The sequence below is a fragment of the Solea senegalensis genome, unplaced genomic scaffold, assembly GCF_019176455.1.
Source record: "Solea senegalensis isolate Sse05_10M unplaced genomic scaffold, IFAPA_SoseM_1 scf7180000015670, whole genome shotgun sequence".
NCBI lineage: Eukaryota > Metazoa > Chordata > Actinopteri > Pleuronectiformes > Soleidae > Solea > Solea senegalensis.
In genome coordinates this window covers 61043-73522 of record NW_025321410.1, presented here as the reverse complement: position 1 = coordinate 73522, position 12480 = coordinate 61043, and the positions used below count along the sequence as shown (strand labels likewise).

Genomic DNA, 12480 nt, shown 5'->3' with positions numbered 1-12480 from the left:
AACGGGCGTTTTGTCATTAACCCTAACCAATCGGCACGACCAAATGAAGTTCAAACACACTATCAGAATGAGGAAGACGATTTGATGCAAAGCTGCTAAATAGTTGAAACTGATTTGAAATAAATAGATTGTTGAAATTACAAGGAGTGAAAAAATAAAAGAAAGAGGGAAAAGAGAAAAGAAAAAGAAGAAAAAAATTCTAATTGTCAGAGGTGGGTTTCAAACAGGAGATCCTAACCCACCTTACCAGATGAGGTAATGTGGTCAAATGTGATAAACGTCAGTCCCATCACTTATCCTGGGACGCACAGTGGAACAGTATTTCTGACTTTCCTCCAAGTACCACCAGAGAAAGCTTGCATGCCACTGGTGGAACACGTACCACAGTTTGAGAACCATGGATCTAGTAAATCGTTAATGGAGAAATGTGTTAATATTCAATGTGGGTGACAATACTGTTGTGAAGGGGGAGTGTGTATCTTTACAGTTACCTACATTAAAAATAAATAATAATGTTATTCTGTCACACGTGTTGTGACGTAGACAAGTTGACAAATTGCTAACAAGTCCAAGAACGACAGACGACGACGAGTCCAGTGTTTATCTTTGAGAATCTTTAGTAATATTCACAGAGAATCCACTTAACATATTTCCTTCTGTTCGCTTTTTTGTAAAACTGTATAAAACAACACAGAAACAGAAATCTTCAAATAAACATTGTGAATGGATTATTATGTTACATAATGTTACCTGTCATCACTTCACACACACACAAAGATAGCCCACAAACAGCATGTAAACAAACACGCAAGCCTGTGTAAATAATGCAGAATCACAAATTGCACATAAACTCGAGCTACACATGGAATTTTAAACAGTGCAAACACAACACAGGTAGATGTACCAGCACCGACGGGGAGAGGCGTAAAAAATCACGTTCTTCCTTAAATCCCGATCCGAGCTAACTTCCGGTAAGTTGAACAGAGAGCGCAAGCTAACGTGACATAACAGTATTTATACAATCACACACACGCGCGTCTTTATGACAGACATTAGACAGGCATGGGCCTTACAGACGATGCTTTCCAAAGGCACGATCTAATGGGAAAACAACACGTAACTCCGCGTAATTCTCCGGTGTGAAAATAGTATACGCTCGACTGGCCGTAGTAAAGAGCGACGTCGGAACTGCAGCGCGCGTAACGGCGGATATCACCTTCAAAATAAAACACTCTGAAGATTTCCCGACACTGAAACTTCACAAATGTCCAATTATAACAATTATGTGACGTCATTAGTTTCCACAATGGCTTTGCCATTTTTATTAATGGAAAAATAAACTATATGAAAGTATTTTCTACAGTTACAATAATGCCATTGAATAGCAGCTGCTTTTGTTCAAGATAGTGAGTGATAAGTGCAGTGGAGTGTTTTATATCTACTAGAAGTAGTAGTTAATGTTGTTTGATTGGGGTTGAGTCTGATTCAGCAAGAACTAAAATGTGTCTCTATGTTGTTATTGTCCCTCTCTCACACATACACGCGCAGTGTCAGAGCGTACCATTTCAAGGAAGTGTGGTTACCGTTTTCATTACATATATATGTTCTCTTATTCAATACACAGTTTTAACCTGAAATAAACAACGGATATGTGATACGCCTTAAGAACCTAGGTGGATACATGACTATGAACTAATAAAATATTTGTTTTGTCTTTGTGTGACAGGGGAATCCCCCCCTATCTGTACGAAATGGTATCGCCTGTTATGTCCTCAGAGCCAGCTGGGGAGCGAAGGACCTTTAAAATACGAAGAGTTCAGTACGACGACGGATCACCCTTCAACATTCGACTGTTTCTACTGTCATTCTTCTTTTCCGGATAGTTCAATGAGGTAAAACTTAAGTTTGTAAAGTCCATTTCACTCTTTTTCGGAGTGTGATTAAATCGGCAGGCTCTTTTTTGTAGCGTCGTTTTCGTGAATGTCTTGTTTTTGCCGTGGGAGTGGAAACTTGTACGCAACCGTCGAAGATGTTGAGCCAACGTTTCGGGGCTAATGTCAAACAGTGTGAGTTGTTGTTGACTGGAAAACGATGCGTCTAAGCGTTTTGTTCAGTTACGCGGGAGCTTTCATAAAAGTTAATAATGATTTTCTGTCTGTGAACCACAACAAATGTTAACCTTTTATGTTTTTGTTCCAAGGACATACCCTACTGCAAATGTGCATGGCGTTCGTGTTTGGGTCTGTGCCCCATGTCACGTGTACCCACATCTCTCTCGTGTGAGGGTAGTTGTTTCCCCTTTCTTTTCTATTATGTGCTCAGCTTCGCGTAAGAGAATGACAGACAGCAGCTGCAGCCAATGGCGACAGTCCCCGTGCAGTTGGATCCGCCTCCCTCATCCACTGCTTTGTTTACATTCTGCTGCAGTCACGATACACAATATTATCACGTTTCGTGATTAAAATACTGTCACATTATTGTGTTGAATTTCCATTATCAGAGAATCCTTAATATGTACAGATAAATAAATTGTTGATTTCAAATTTGTTCAACATTTACAATTACAACACATTTCCGTTTCCTCCTCATCTCATGTTTGAAAAAGAGTTGGCAGAATTACACAATATTTTATACAAGTTCTCAGTACAACACAAGAATATTTCTGGCTTTTAACACTACCATTTCAATTACTGTCCTGGGTTAAACTGCTGTTCTTCGTCCTCATATATATATATATATATATATATATATATATATATATTTATTTATTTATTTATTTAAAATTAGAAATAAAAAATATTAGAAATAGGTCATTAAGGAAATAGAAACATTTAAATAAAGGCACATTTTCATTATAGTTAATATCGCAAACCATCAGGATAATGACAGGAACTTTTTGTATCATCCTGTACCTTCCATATTGTATAAATATTGTTCATGTTTGTGCATGTTTCATTCAACCATTCCTTCATTTGGACACATCATAGTATAAGTCAGTATTATGTACATGAATTAACGTGTCAATATTATTATAAATATCTGTGAGTACAGTCGCCAATTTAATGTTAAACATTCAGACTTTGGCGTGTTTGTCTACATTTACCTCTGCCCAACATTCACATTACTTATTAATTATTCTCACAAGGAAGCAGTGAATGACAGCCGACCTCATTTATGAAAACTGGCCTCGATGTTAAGTCTAGCAGATGACGTAATGAATGAGGTCCGGACAGGGCCATATGGTAATCGCACACAAAACCAAGACCCATCCTCCTAACCCCTTGGGCTATCTTTAAACCAAAAGAGCAGCGAGGGAGTGTGCTTTCATTTTTGGCAGCAGATAACTGAGACCAGAGACAGCAGCAGGAACACCCAAGGGTCTCTCTGTATGTGTTAGATAATATTAGAACAGCACAGGCCGTAAAAGAACACTAATGTGTCTTTTGTTTGTTTGTCATGTTAGGAACAAAATGCACATGTTAACTCACAAAATGCACCTTTCTTATTCTAATGTATTGTGTGGTCAACAGGAGACATGCGGACTGGTGTAACAGGATCATTTTGTCTGTTGAGACACCCTCTGTTGTCCCATGTTGCCTTAGAGACACGATAGGTCAACACACAGTGTCCCTGTTTAACCTAAAGGGACACACAGCGATTTGTTAAAGCCTAGTTGTGGAAGTTTGCTGTGTAACATTATCAACCCCTGTGGCAGTAAACACTTTTTTTGACACAAGTATCAGGGTAGTTTTCCTGCTGTGTAACAGAGGGCCTCATCTACTAAGAAAGAAAGAAAGAAATAAATGGCAGAGAGCAATTAAGTATATCAGGCTTTAGCAAAACAGAAAACAATCCTTTTATAGGCTTACCATTTGCTACACTGCACGCCGATACATCCATATTATTCCTTCCGTGTGGCATTATGGGGATCAACATTTAAATCAAAGCCAAAGTTCATATTTTCAGCGCAGACAGAGCCATATGCATCAATAATAAGGTGGGTTATTAGGACAGTACAGATGCATTGTTTGCTATATGTAAGATATGCAACTGGAGTTTAAAATCCTAATGAATTGTTATTAATGAAGCCGTTATTTTTTAATGAAACGTAATTTTCAACTTTATCCTATACATTGTCTTATATGCAATTCCTTTATTTCCAATATTTTGAAAGTTCATGACTTGATTTTACATAAAATAATGCAAATTAAAAAACGAATGAGTCACTCCCACACAGTTAACAAAAGTTCTGCTAAAGTTACGTTACGTTAGTTATGGAATCATTTTTTTTGTTATTTTTGAAGGTAATGTGTGTTTGTGTATACATACATGTGCATGCATGTATGTGTGTGTACATAAATGTACCAAATAAACCAAATAAAAAAACACTACCAACTTCTCATGTGCAGCTGTGACCCAAGATGCCTCTGAACGACGAACGACCCAACTGCACTTCCAGCGGTGAGGACCAAGGCAGTGATGTAGAGTCGATGTCAGAACGCTGTGATAGCATGACGTCGACCAGTGACCTGGACTGCTCCCGTGAAAGCTTCTCCAGTGACTGCTCAAGCAAGCACTGCACGCCTTCATGTGAGTTTGTGCCCCCAGTCTTCAAAGCCATCAGACGACCTCATATTCTGACCATTCTGTGTTTTTGGCTTAGTATAAAAATCGGTCTAGTCTGTTAGGGCTGGCAATCCATTCCATTCCACATTATGTCATCTGGGATTGACTGTGACCCTCATGTGGAGGATGAAGTGGTAGACAATGAATGAATGTTCTGTATCTCTAAACAATGGTGTATTGTAAGCCCATGTTAAAAATATCAATTTAACAAGTATTTCCCACAGCGAGTCCACCCAAACCTTTAACCCTGGATGAAGTCATGGAGTCTGCCAGAGACCTCTCCAGTCTCAGTCTTGCCCATGAGATCACTGTGAACCACAGCTTCCACATTGAGCCAATCAGTTTACCTCAGGACAGGTAAGATGCAACATCTTGATTCTCACTTTCTTTGTTTTTTAAAAAATATTTTTGCTGACATATTTTATTGTGAAGCCTAAAGTTCCATTATGTGAAATTTAAGTTTAAATGATATTCACCTGTTTTATCCTTTATTTAAGCACAACCTCGGCAATCTGATGAAGAAAAAAATAGTTCACCAACTATATAAACACAGCTGAGCAAAAAGTACTTAAAATGTTTCAAGTCTGATTTAATTTGTGAAATTTGGAACAGTCACAGTTCAAAGTTCACTCGTTTTTATGTACAAAAAGAAGAGAAAAAGTATTTTGTATCTATTTTGTGACTTCTGCTACTTTATATCACACCTGAAAATGCGATATAAATTGAATCATAGCTTTGACTCAACAACATATAAGAAGAAGAAAAAAAGGCCTGAATATGTGACTTATAAACACACACCCCAGGATGTCCATATAAGGAGTTGTGTATTATTCCCATGGTAATTTACCATGTGTGCACCTGCAGCACAGATCTGTGCAGCTTGAGCACTAAGGGTTTAAGTACAATATTGAGCCCTATATATATATGATGTTGCATTTAGGTGCAATCTTTGGTCAAATACACAGCTTTTTTTTTTTTTTCTTTTTTAGTTTATGGAAGTTAGTTCGAGACAATGTCCACAAAGCTTTCTGGGACATCCTGGAGTCAGAGCTGAACGATGACCCGCCTGAATATGGCCATGCCATCACACTCTTGGAGGAGATCAGAGAGGTCAGCACTATATAGAAAGCACAGTGTTCATACACTTAAACGTTCCCTTTGTCACTGCTTCTCCTTAGCTCCACCTCGTCTCTTGTGAGCGATACATATAGAAAATGTAATAATTGACATTACTGATTAGCTGAGCGATAAATAATGCTTTACAAAAATGATTATCCCTTTTTTCTTTTGACAGATCTTACTGTCATTTCTCAATCCCGGTGCCAATCGAATGAGGACCCAGATCATGGAGGTGCTGGACATGGATTTGATTCGTCAGCAGGCTGAACACGATGCTGTTGACATCCAGGGACTTGCCTCCCACATTATCACCACCATGGGCAAGATGTGTGCACCGGTCAGGGATGACGACATTAAGAAACTGCATGAAAGTACAGATAATATTGTGACACTCTTTAGGTAAGCACATTTAACAACACCCACAAAACATTTATCTGATCTTAAATATTCATTACCAGCGGCAGTGACACTGTGACCTCACAGTGGCTGGATTTTTTCTTCACACTAGGGAGATTTTTCGTGTGCTGGACTTGATGAAGGCAGATATGGTGAACTTCACCATTGTTAATCTGCGGCCTGTGCTGCAGAAACAGAGTGTTGAATATGAGAGGGCAACGTTCCAGAACATCGTAGAAAAAACACCCAGTAAGTAAATTCAATTCACTCCCTTAGTCATGTTAACATCTTACTTCATGTCACAGCGGCGTGAGCAGGGCCCTGATTCACGTCTGTACAGTCAGATTGTTTTAAAACTTCATCAGCGTGTGTGATGGAATACAGCGTGAGTGAAGCAAAATCCATCACATGCGGTGACACGTGACGCCATGTCATACTTAGTGCACGGTACACATGCAATCATCATCTACTGCATTACAAGTTTATGTTGAGTGGGACGTCTTGGTGGCAGTAAACACAATATGACAACATTTTTAAACACGGTATTTCATGAGATGATGCATTAATATAGCACTATGTATATTTAATGAACTCTCTTCAGATGCTCTGAAATACACCACGTCCTGGATTAAGTCGGTAGTAGAGGAGCTGTGGGCCAACGTTTCAACAGACCAGACTCCGGGGAAAGAACAGAAAAGTGTGCCTGGGCCTTTCCAGATTCTCAGTGTGGCCTTTCTCCGTGTCCTCACATGGGATTACAATAAGAGCCCTCTGCCCGAGGTAAGACTGTGAAAGCTCTGGAGTGATGTGTCATGTGATTCAGTTTGTTTACACTGCCATGGTGGCAAGAAAACCTTGTTTGTTGTCTCTGAATATAAACTTAGCACAAAAAGTTAAATAAAAAATAGCTGCAATAGTTAATAGCAGAATAAGCTGTATGGCACTGGCAGAGATTTGGCAAGTTTTTTCATGGATGCAACCCACATACTCAACTCTGCTGCTCAACTCAAAAATGCATTATCATTATAAATGTGGCACCATTTAAAATGGAAATAAACGGGCGTTCCACTGGTATAAGATTTACTGCCAAGAAGCATTGTGTGCCGTGTCTGGATATGACCTAATGGATGTGCTGAGTGTCTTGTTTGTTCATCAAAGTCAGAGACAAAAGGCTTTCAATCAAACACTCATTTATGTTCTTTGCACTTAGTGCTCAATTATTTTGATGCAATTACAAACAGACATATCAGTCACTTGAAACAAACCAGTGTACTGACTGTCACAAACATTTCTCTTTCTCTCACTCTCTTCGATTTTGAATCACATTTTTACTGTGGCTTCATTTATATGCACAGACATTTGTCTCATTTAAAACAAAAAAAAAAATCAAACCATCTGTTAACATTGCTTTCTTTTCGTTCTCTTTTAGACCTGGATTACAGACGAGATGCGTCTTCGAGAAATTCAGTGGAAGCTTCAGCAGTATCAAGCAGTGAACGAGGTGCTGCTCATTGTGCACAGCACCATTGGTGGGCCCGTCCAAGGTCTGTCCATCCTGTCTGACCGCCTGAAGAGGATGACAATGGTGCTGTTGGATGGAATGCACAGCCCGTCAGTTTTTGGTTTTTTTCCATTAAAATCCCCAAATTCTTAATTTAAACGTACAGCTGATTGTAAAGGCTGAGCTGCTGTCTACTTTATTTCCAGGGACTTTGATCTAAAAGAGGCACTAGAGGGCATCAGTGTTCAGATCTGTTGTGAGCTCAACAAGTCATTAACAGAGAGGAACTACCCTGCACTGACTGCTGCACTACAGTCCACACTCACAGGCCAGATCTGCAGCATCACCGAGAATGACAATCCCATCCGAAGTTTAGTTGGTAAGACAGACGCAGCAGGAGTGACTGTCTGTTGTTTTAATTTGAAACAAAACATACACCAGTGTCAGACTACTTGTTAATATTAAAAGGAGAGTATGAAAATTACTTCTTTCTTTTTTTTACTCAATGGAGACGATAATAAAGCCAGTGATAGCATTTTCTAACCTTGTCACTCTTTAATGTCTGTGCAGAGGACCGTGTGCAGCAGTACTTTATGGCTCTCATCTGTGATCCTAAACCCCAGGCCAAACTTGAACAGGTACCAGCTGGCTTGACTGCGATCAAGCCTGAATTGGCCTCAATCGGAGAAAGGTTCATCAGCCTGGTCAACTACAACAAATCGGTGTATGGACCTTTCTATGCAGATATCATCAGAAAACTGTTGTTCAGCAGCAACCCACCAGCAGGAAACCAACCTCAGAGCACGGCTCAGGAGTCTATCACCTCAGAGTAAATCCATACTTTGGCACAGGCTGTTTAGAACTCTTTTTGCAACTTGATATGGCTGAATCCAAGTAGGTACCACAAAGAGCCACGCAGAACTACACCTCTGTTCAGCCAGTGAGCTCTAGTAGATGGAGTTACTTTCAGTGCATTACAAATTACAACAAAGTTTCTGCCACTACATTGTGCAGTGTAGGCACCATGAGGGCATCATTAAATGTGACCTCCATCATAAGTGATAAATGTTTCTCCTATGAGCATTCACAGCTGAACGGTGGTGGCCCTACATTGTGAGTTTGTGCATATTCAAACTGCTGTTGTAAAGAGGGAATAGGGCAAAAGGGCAAAGTTTAGGATGTGTGAGTCATACAGTAAGCTTTATGAAGCAAAGAGGAATATAATTACAGCAATATATATAGAAAATAGAATAGCATTTAAACTAACAAACTAATGCAAAACTGAATCCACTTTTTCAAAACTCTTCATGTTACCAACATGCATCATAAGCAACCGGTTAATTTCACTCACTTACTGAAATCTCAATAACACTTGATATATGTGATACATGAATCAATCATGTGTACACCTGCAGCCCATCACACACTCAGGCTTAGTCCACACGTAGGCAGGTATTTTTTTTCCTTCCCTGGTTTCAAAAAAACATCTTCACCTACATGAAAATGCAAAAACCCACTGGTATGTGCTGTCAAAAGCCTAATTTTAAAGCATTTTGGCCAATCATCACAGACAGGCAAAATGTAACTGAGCTGTTCTTCAGCATCATACTGGAATACAGAGTGTATAAAACATGTGAAACTGTTGACTGTGAGTCCTGCCAGTCCAACCTTTGGGGTCATGTGACATGAGTGTGACAAATGTGGCCCGATAAGTACCAATCAGGAAGTGAATGTGAATAACTGTATCATATTTCTGCCCGTCCACAGCAAAAGCACATCCCTGGAGTTTTCGAGCAGCATTAACCCAGCAAACTTAAAAATTGAGTTGTGTGGTCAGCTCAGTCGACCATAAACAATTCAATTAGAAAGCAAACCTAACACACTGATCGTAAGACATGAAAAACAGGGAGTATCACACAAATTGCAAACTTTCACGTTTGCAGTTTTATTGCTCGTTAATATAATATTAAGTACTCAGTAGGTATTATTGTATTTTTGTCAGTATGTTTACTGCAGAAATGTATGAAATTTGAACCATGCTGTTTGATTTTTTTGTTTTTTGAAAACTTTGTGGATGAACACAGATTTATTGGTCATGGACTGCATTTTGTGTGAAAACGATAGAAAACCGTCCACACTTTGGTCCACATTGTCTTCTGTCTTCTATGGTAGGTGAAGAGTTTTGAAAACAAGACTATAGTTTATTGCAACTGTATTGTCAATGATATGGCAGAAGTTTTTTGATTTCATGTCTGCATGAGAGGCATTGTGTCTCGTTAGTTCTTTTGTTTGACATATGACTAATGTTGTATTCATTTACTTACAGTATATTCTAATAATGGAATACTTGTCACATTGTTTCATTTAGTATGATTGTTATGCGTTGTGGTTCTGTAGTTGCTACAGTGTTTCTATGTTGACTGTTGAATCCCGTTTTTGATTGAAAGGTGCTGAACCAGGAGGGAATTTTTTGCCCAAAAGTTTACACAAAAAGTGGGATGTTCTTCTTTTCCACAGTTATTATAATACAAGTAAATCATTGTACCTTGTTTGTTATGTTGTTTATTTGAAAATGTTCAAGTGTCTGAATACAGAACATGGGCTCAACCATTTCATATAAATATTGAATTGAATGACGGTTAAAATTATTACTATTTGATATTTGTGCGGGTCTGTGAGAAATAAAGATGTTTTCCTTAGTCTGTAGAATATGATGTGTATAGGCCCAGGCAATATTTAATCTAAAATGGTCATTTGACACATTTTGGCTTTAAGAAATATTACGCCTCCTGTGATTTGAAAATTGCAGTAGGCCATATTGTGATTTTGATAAAAATTTCCATCAATTATTCAGCCCTACTGTTAATCTATGGAGGACGATGAATGACTATAAATAAATAAAAAATGTGTTAATAAATACAGAAATAAATGAATAAGTTGAGATATACAAGAGTAAATGGATGAATAAATTAATAAATAAAGAATAAATACAGAAATACTGAAATAAATAAATGTATAAATAAATCCAATTTTATTTATTTCACATGTATGTATCTTGTTTTATTTATTCATTCATTCATTTATATCTGTATTCATTCTTTTATTTATTTATCATTATGTCATTTCCATATTAATCTCTCTGTGGCCACAGAACAACAGACATGCTCTCATTTCTTTCTGTCACTAGGCAATAGTGGTGCGTTTCAAATGGTCTCGAAACAAATCTGTCAAGTACGACTTTTATTCACAGACACTCGTTTTTACGGAAATAGTATAAATTAAATTAAATTCACATAAACACGATCTTTTGAGGACCGTAATATCACAATTTCGCCTAAATAATGTTTTTCGTTTCTTTTTTTTATTAAACTCGTAGCAACGAAATGGTCAAAACGCATTTTTACGAACATCACATGTGGTCCATGAAGGCAGCATAACTTTGCCCAGTTACAGATTATCCGGTCGCGTGAGCTCATTGGACACGTGGTGTGAATCTCGCCACGCCATTGGCCACCTCACACCGGGGTCGTTGTTTTTGTTGTCAACCCGGAAGCTCCCTTCTTTCAAAATTGGGCGTGTAGTTTAACGTAAATGCAAAGATAGAATTTGAACTCTTTGGATATTTAAGAACGCGTTATTCTTCTTAGGTACGCGCGCACGTCAACAAATACCGTCCTCGTTGAAGTTGAGAAAATAGTCGTAAGTAGCTTCCTGCGGTTTCTTTCTTTGTTCCACTTGTGGGTTTGAATGAGAGTAAACTTGTCTTGACAAGTTCTTACATGACCAGTGAAAGTTCGTCGCTATTACATTTGTTACCGGGCTTTATATCTTGAAGTATCTATGTTTTAATTAACATTTAGTTAGAGCCTCTGTAAAGCTATTAATAAGTGTTTGCCTTCGCACCGTATTGCTCATATTAGACGCCATATTATGAATACATTAATCCATAAAGCGGTTATTTACCAGTAAAAGCTACAATGTAGAAGGTAAAATCCCTCATATTGACTGTGACGCAAGAGCAAACTGTGATGTAGATTTGTAAATGTCACTTCCGAATTGGAGAGATTAACCTCAGGTTTCTGTCAACAGCTGTTAAGAACTTGTTTTGGTAGTTGTGTCAACTAGTGTTTAGTTGGAAGGGACGGAATGGGGTCATAATCACTGGATCGGATATCAGACAGATAAAACTATAAAATATGATTCATGTTTGGCCTCTTTATTTATTGTTTTTGAGAAAACGATATTTGGTAACACGGTAGGAGAATTATGTCCATTTGAAATGACTCAGTACAAATGTGTTGTTAATAGCTTCATCGTCCCTAAGTGGTTAAAAATGATTGTATCGCATAGATACTCGAGTATGTGATATTGGTATAGCACACAAAAAAGTGCCTTGTTTCAAACATGTCAGTTTGAATAGCTTGTATGCATGACTATCATGCAATTGACAGAAAACAGTAGAGACTTGTACAACACAATTTCACATTTTTTCACAACTGTACAAACAATAATATATAGTAATAATATTTGGGTATGAATACATTTTACTGCCCATCTATATGTGGAATGCACTAATTCTCCCTACTGCATGTCATCCATTTCTCTGCGGTTCAACAATGTCCTGCATGGTCAGTGTTCTGCGCAGGGATGACGCTGGAGGAAGCGGCACGGAGCTGTCTGTTGCGCTTTCGCCACAGACTGGAGCAAGACATCAAGCCCACGTACCTGATGGATCACATGATCAGTGATGGAGTGATAAGTGTTGAGGAGGAGGAGAAGATTAGGACTCAGGTGAGGGAGAATTTATGCTCCTTAACAACCTCTCTGAGATGATTTAT

General features: G+C 38.4%; 2 protein-coding genes across 4 annotated transcripts in view; both read left to right on the top strand.

Annotated features, from left to right (window-relative positions):
* The first annotated feature begins 1779 nt into the window (after positions 1–1779).
* On the top strand, positions 1780–10341 carry tcp11l2 (t-complex 11, testis-specific-like 2). 2 transcript variants are annotated; one of them, XM_044017622.1, is made up of 10 exons: positions 1780–1892; positions 4410–4590; positions 4851–4983; positions 5616–5736; positions 5921–6144; positions 6254–6390; positions 6743–6921; positions 7571–7752; positions 7849–8021; positions 8213–10341. In XM_044017622.1, exons 2-10 carry the CDS (start codon positions 4422–4424, stop codon positions 8473–8475), a joined length of 1581 nt encoding a protein of 526 aa, XP_043873557.1. In that variant the 5' UTR covers positions 1780–1892; positions 4410–4421; the 3' UTR covers positions 8476–10341. The 2 variants fall into 2 exon arrangements, with proteins under 2 accessions (XP_043873557.1, XP_043873558.1); XM_044017623.1 differs by lacking the exon at positions 1780–1892 and adding an exon at positions 1899–2066.
* Positions 10342–11163: 822 nt separating this feature from the next.
* Positions 11164–12480, top strand: part of apaf1 (apoptotic peptidase activating factor 1) — a 42150-nt gene continuing 40833 nt past the window's right edge. The window contains exons 1-2 of one of the 2 annotated variants that reach the window (XM_044017618.1): positions 11164–11341; positions 12276–12433. In XM_044017618.1, the coding sequence (XP_043873553.1) occupies positions 12290–12433 (144 nt within the window). In that variant the 5' untranslated portion in view covers positions 11164–11341; positions 12276–12289. The remainder of the gene's footprint in view (positions 11342–12275; positions 12434–12480) is intronic. The other variant, XM_044017616.1, reaches the window with a different exon arrangement.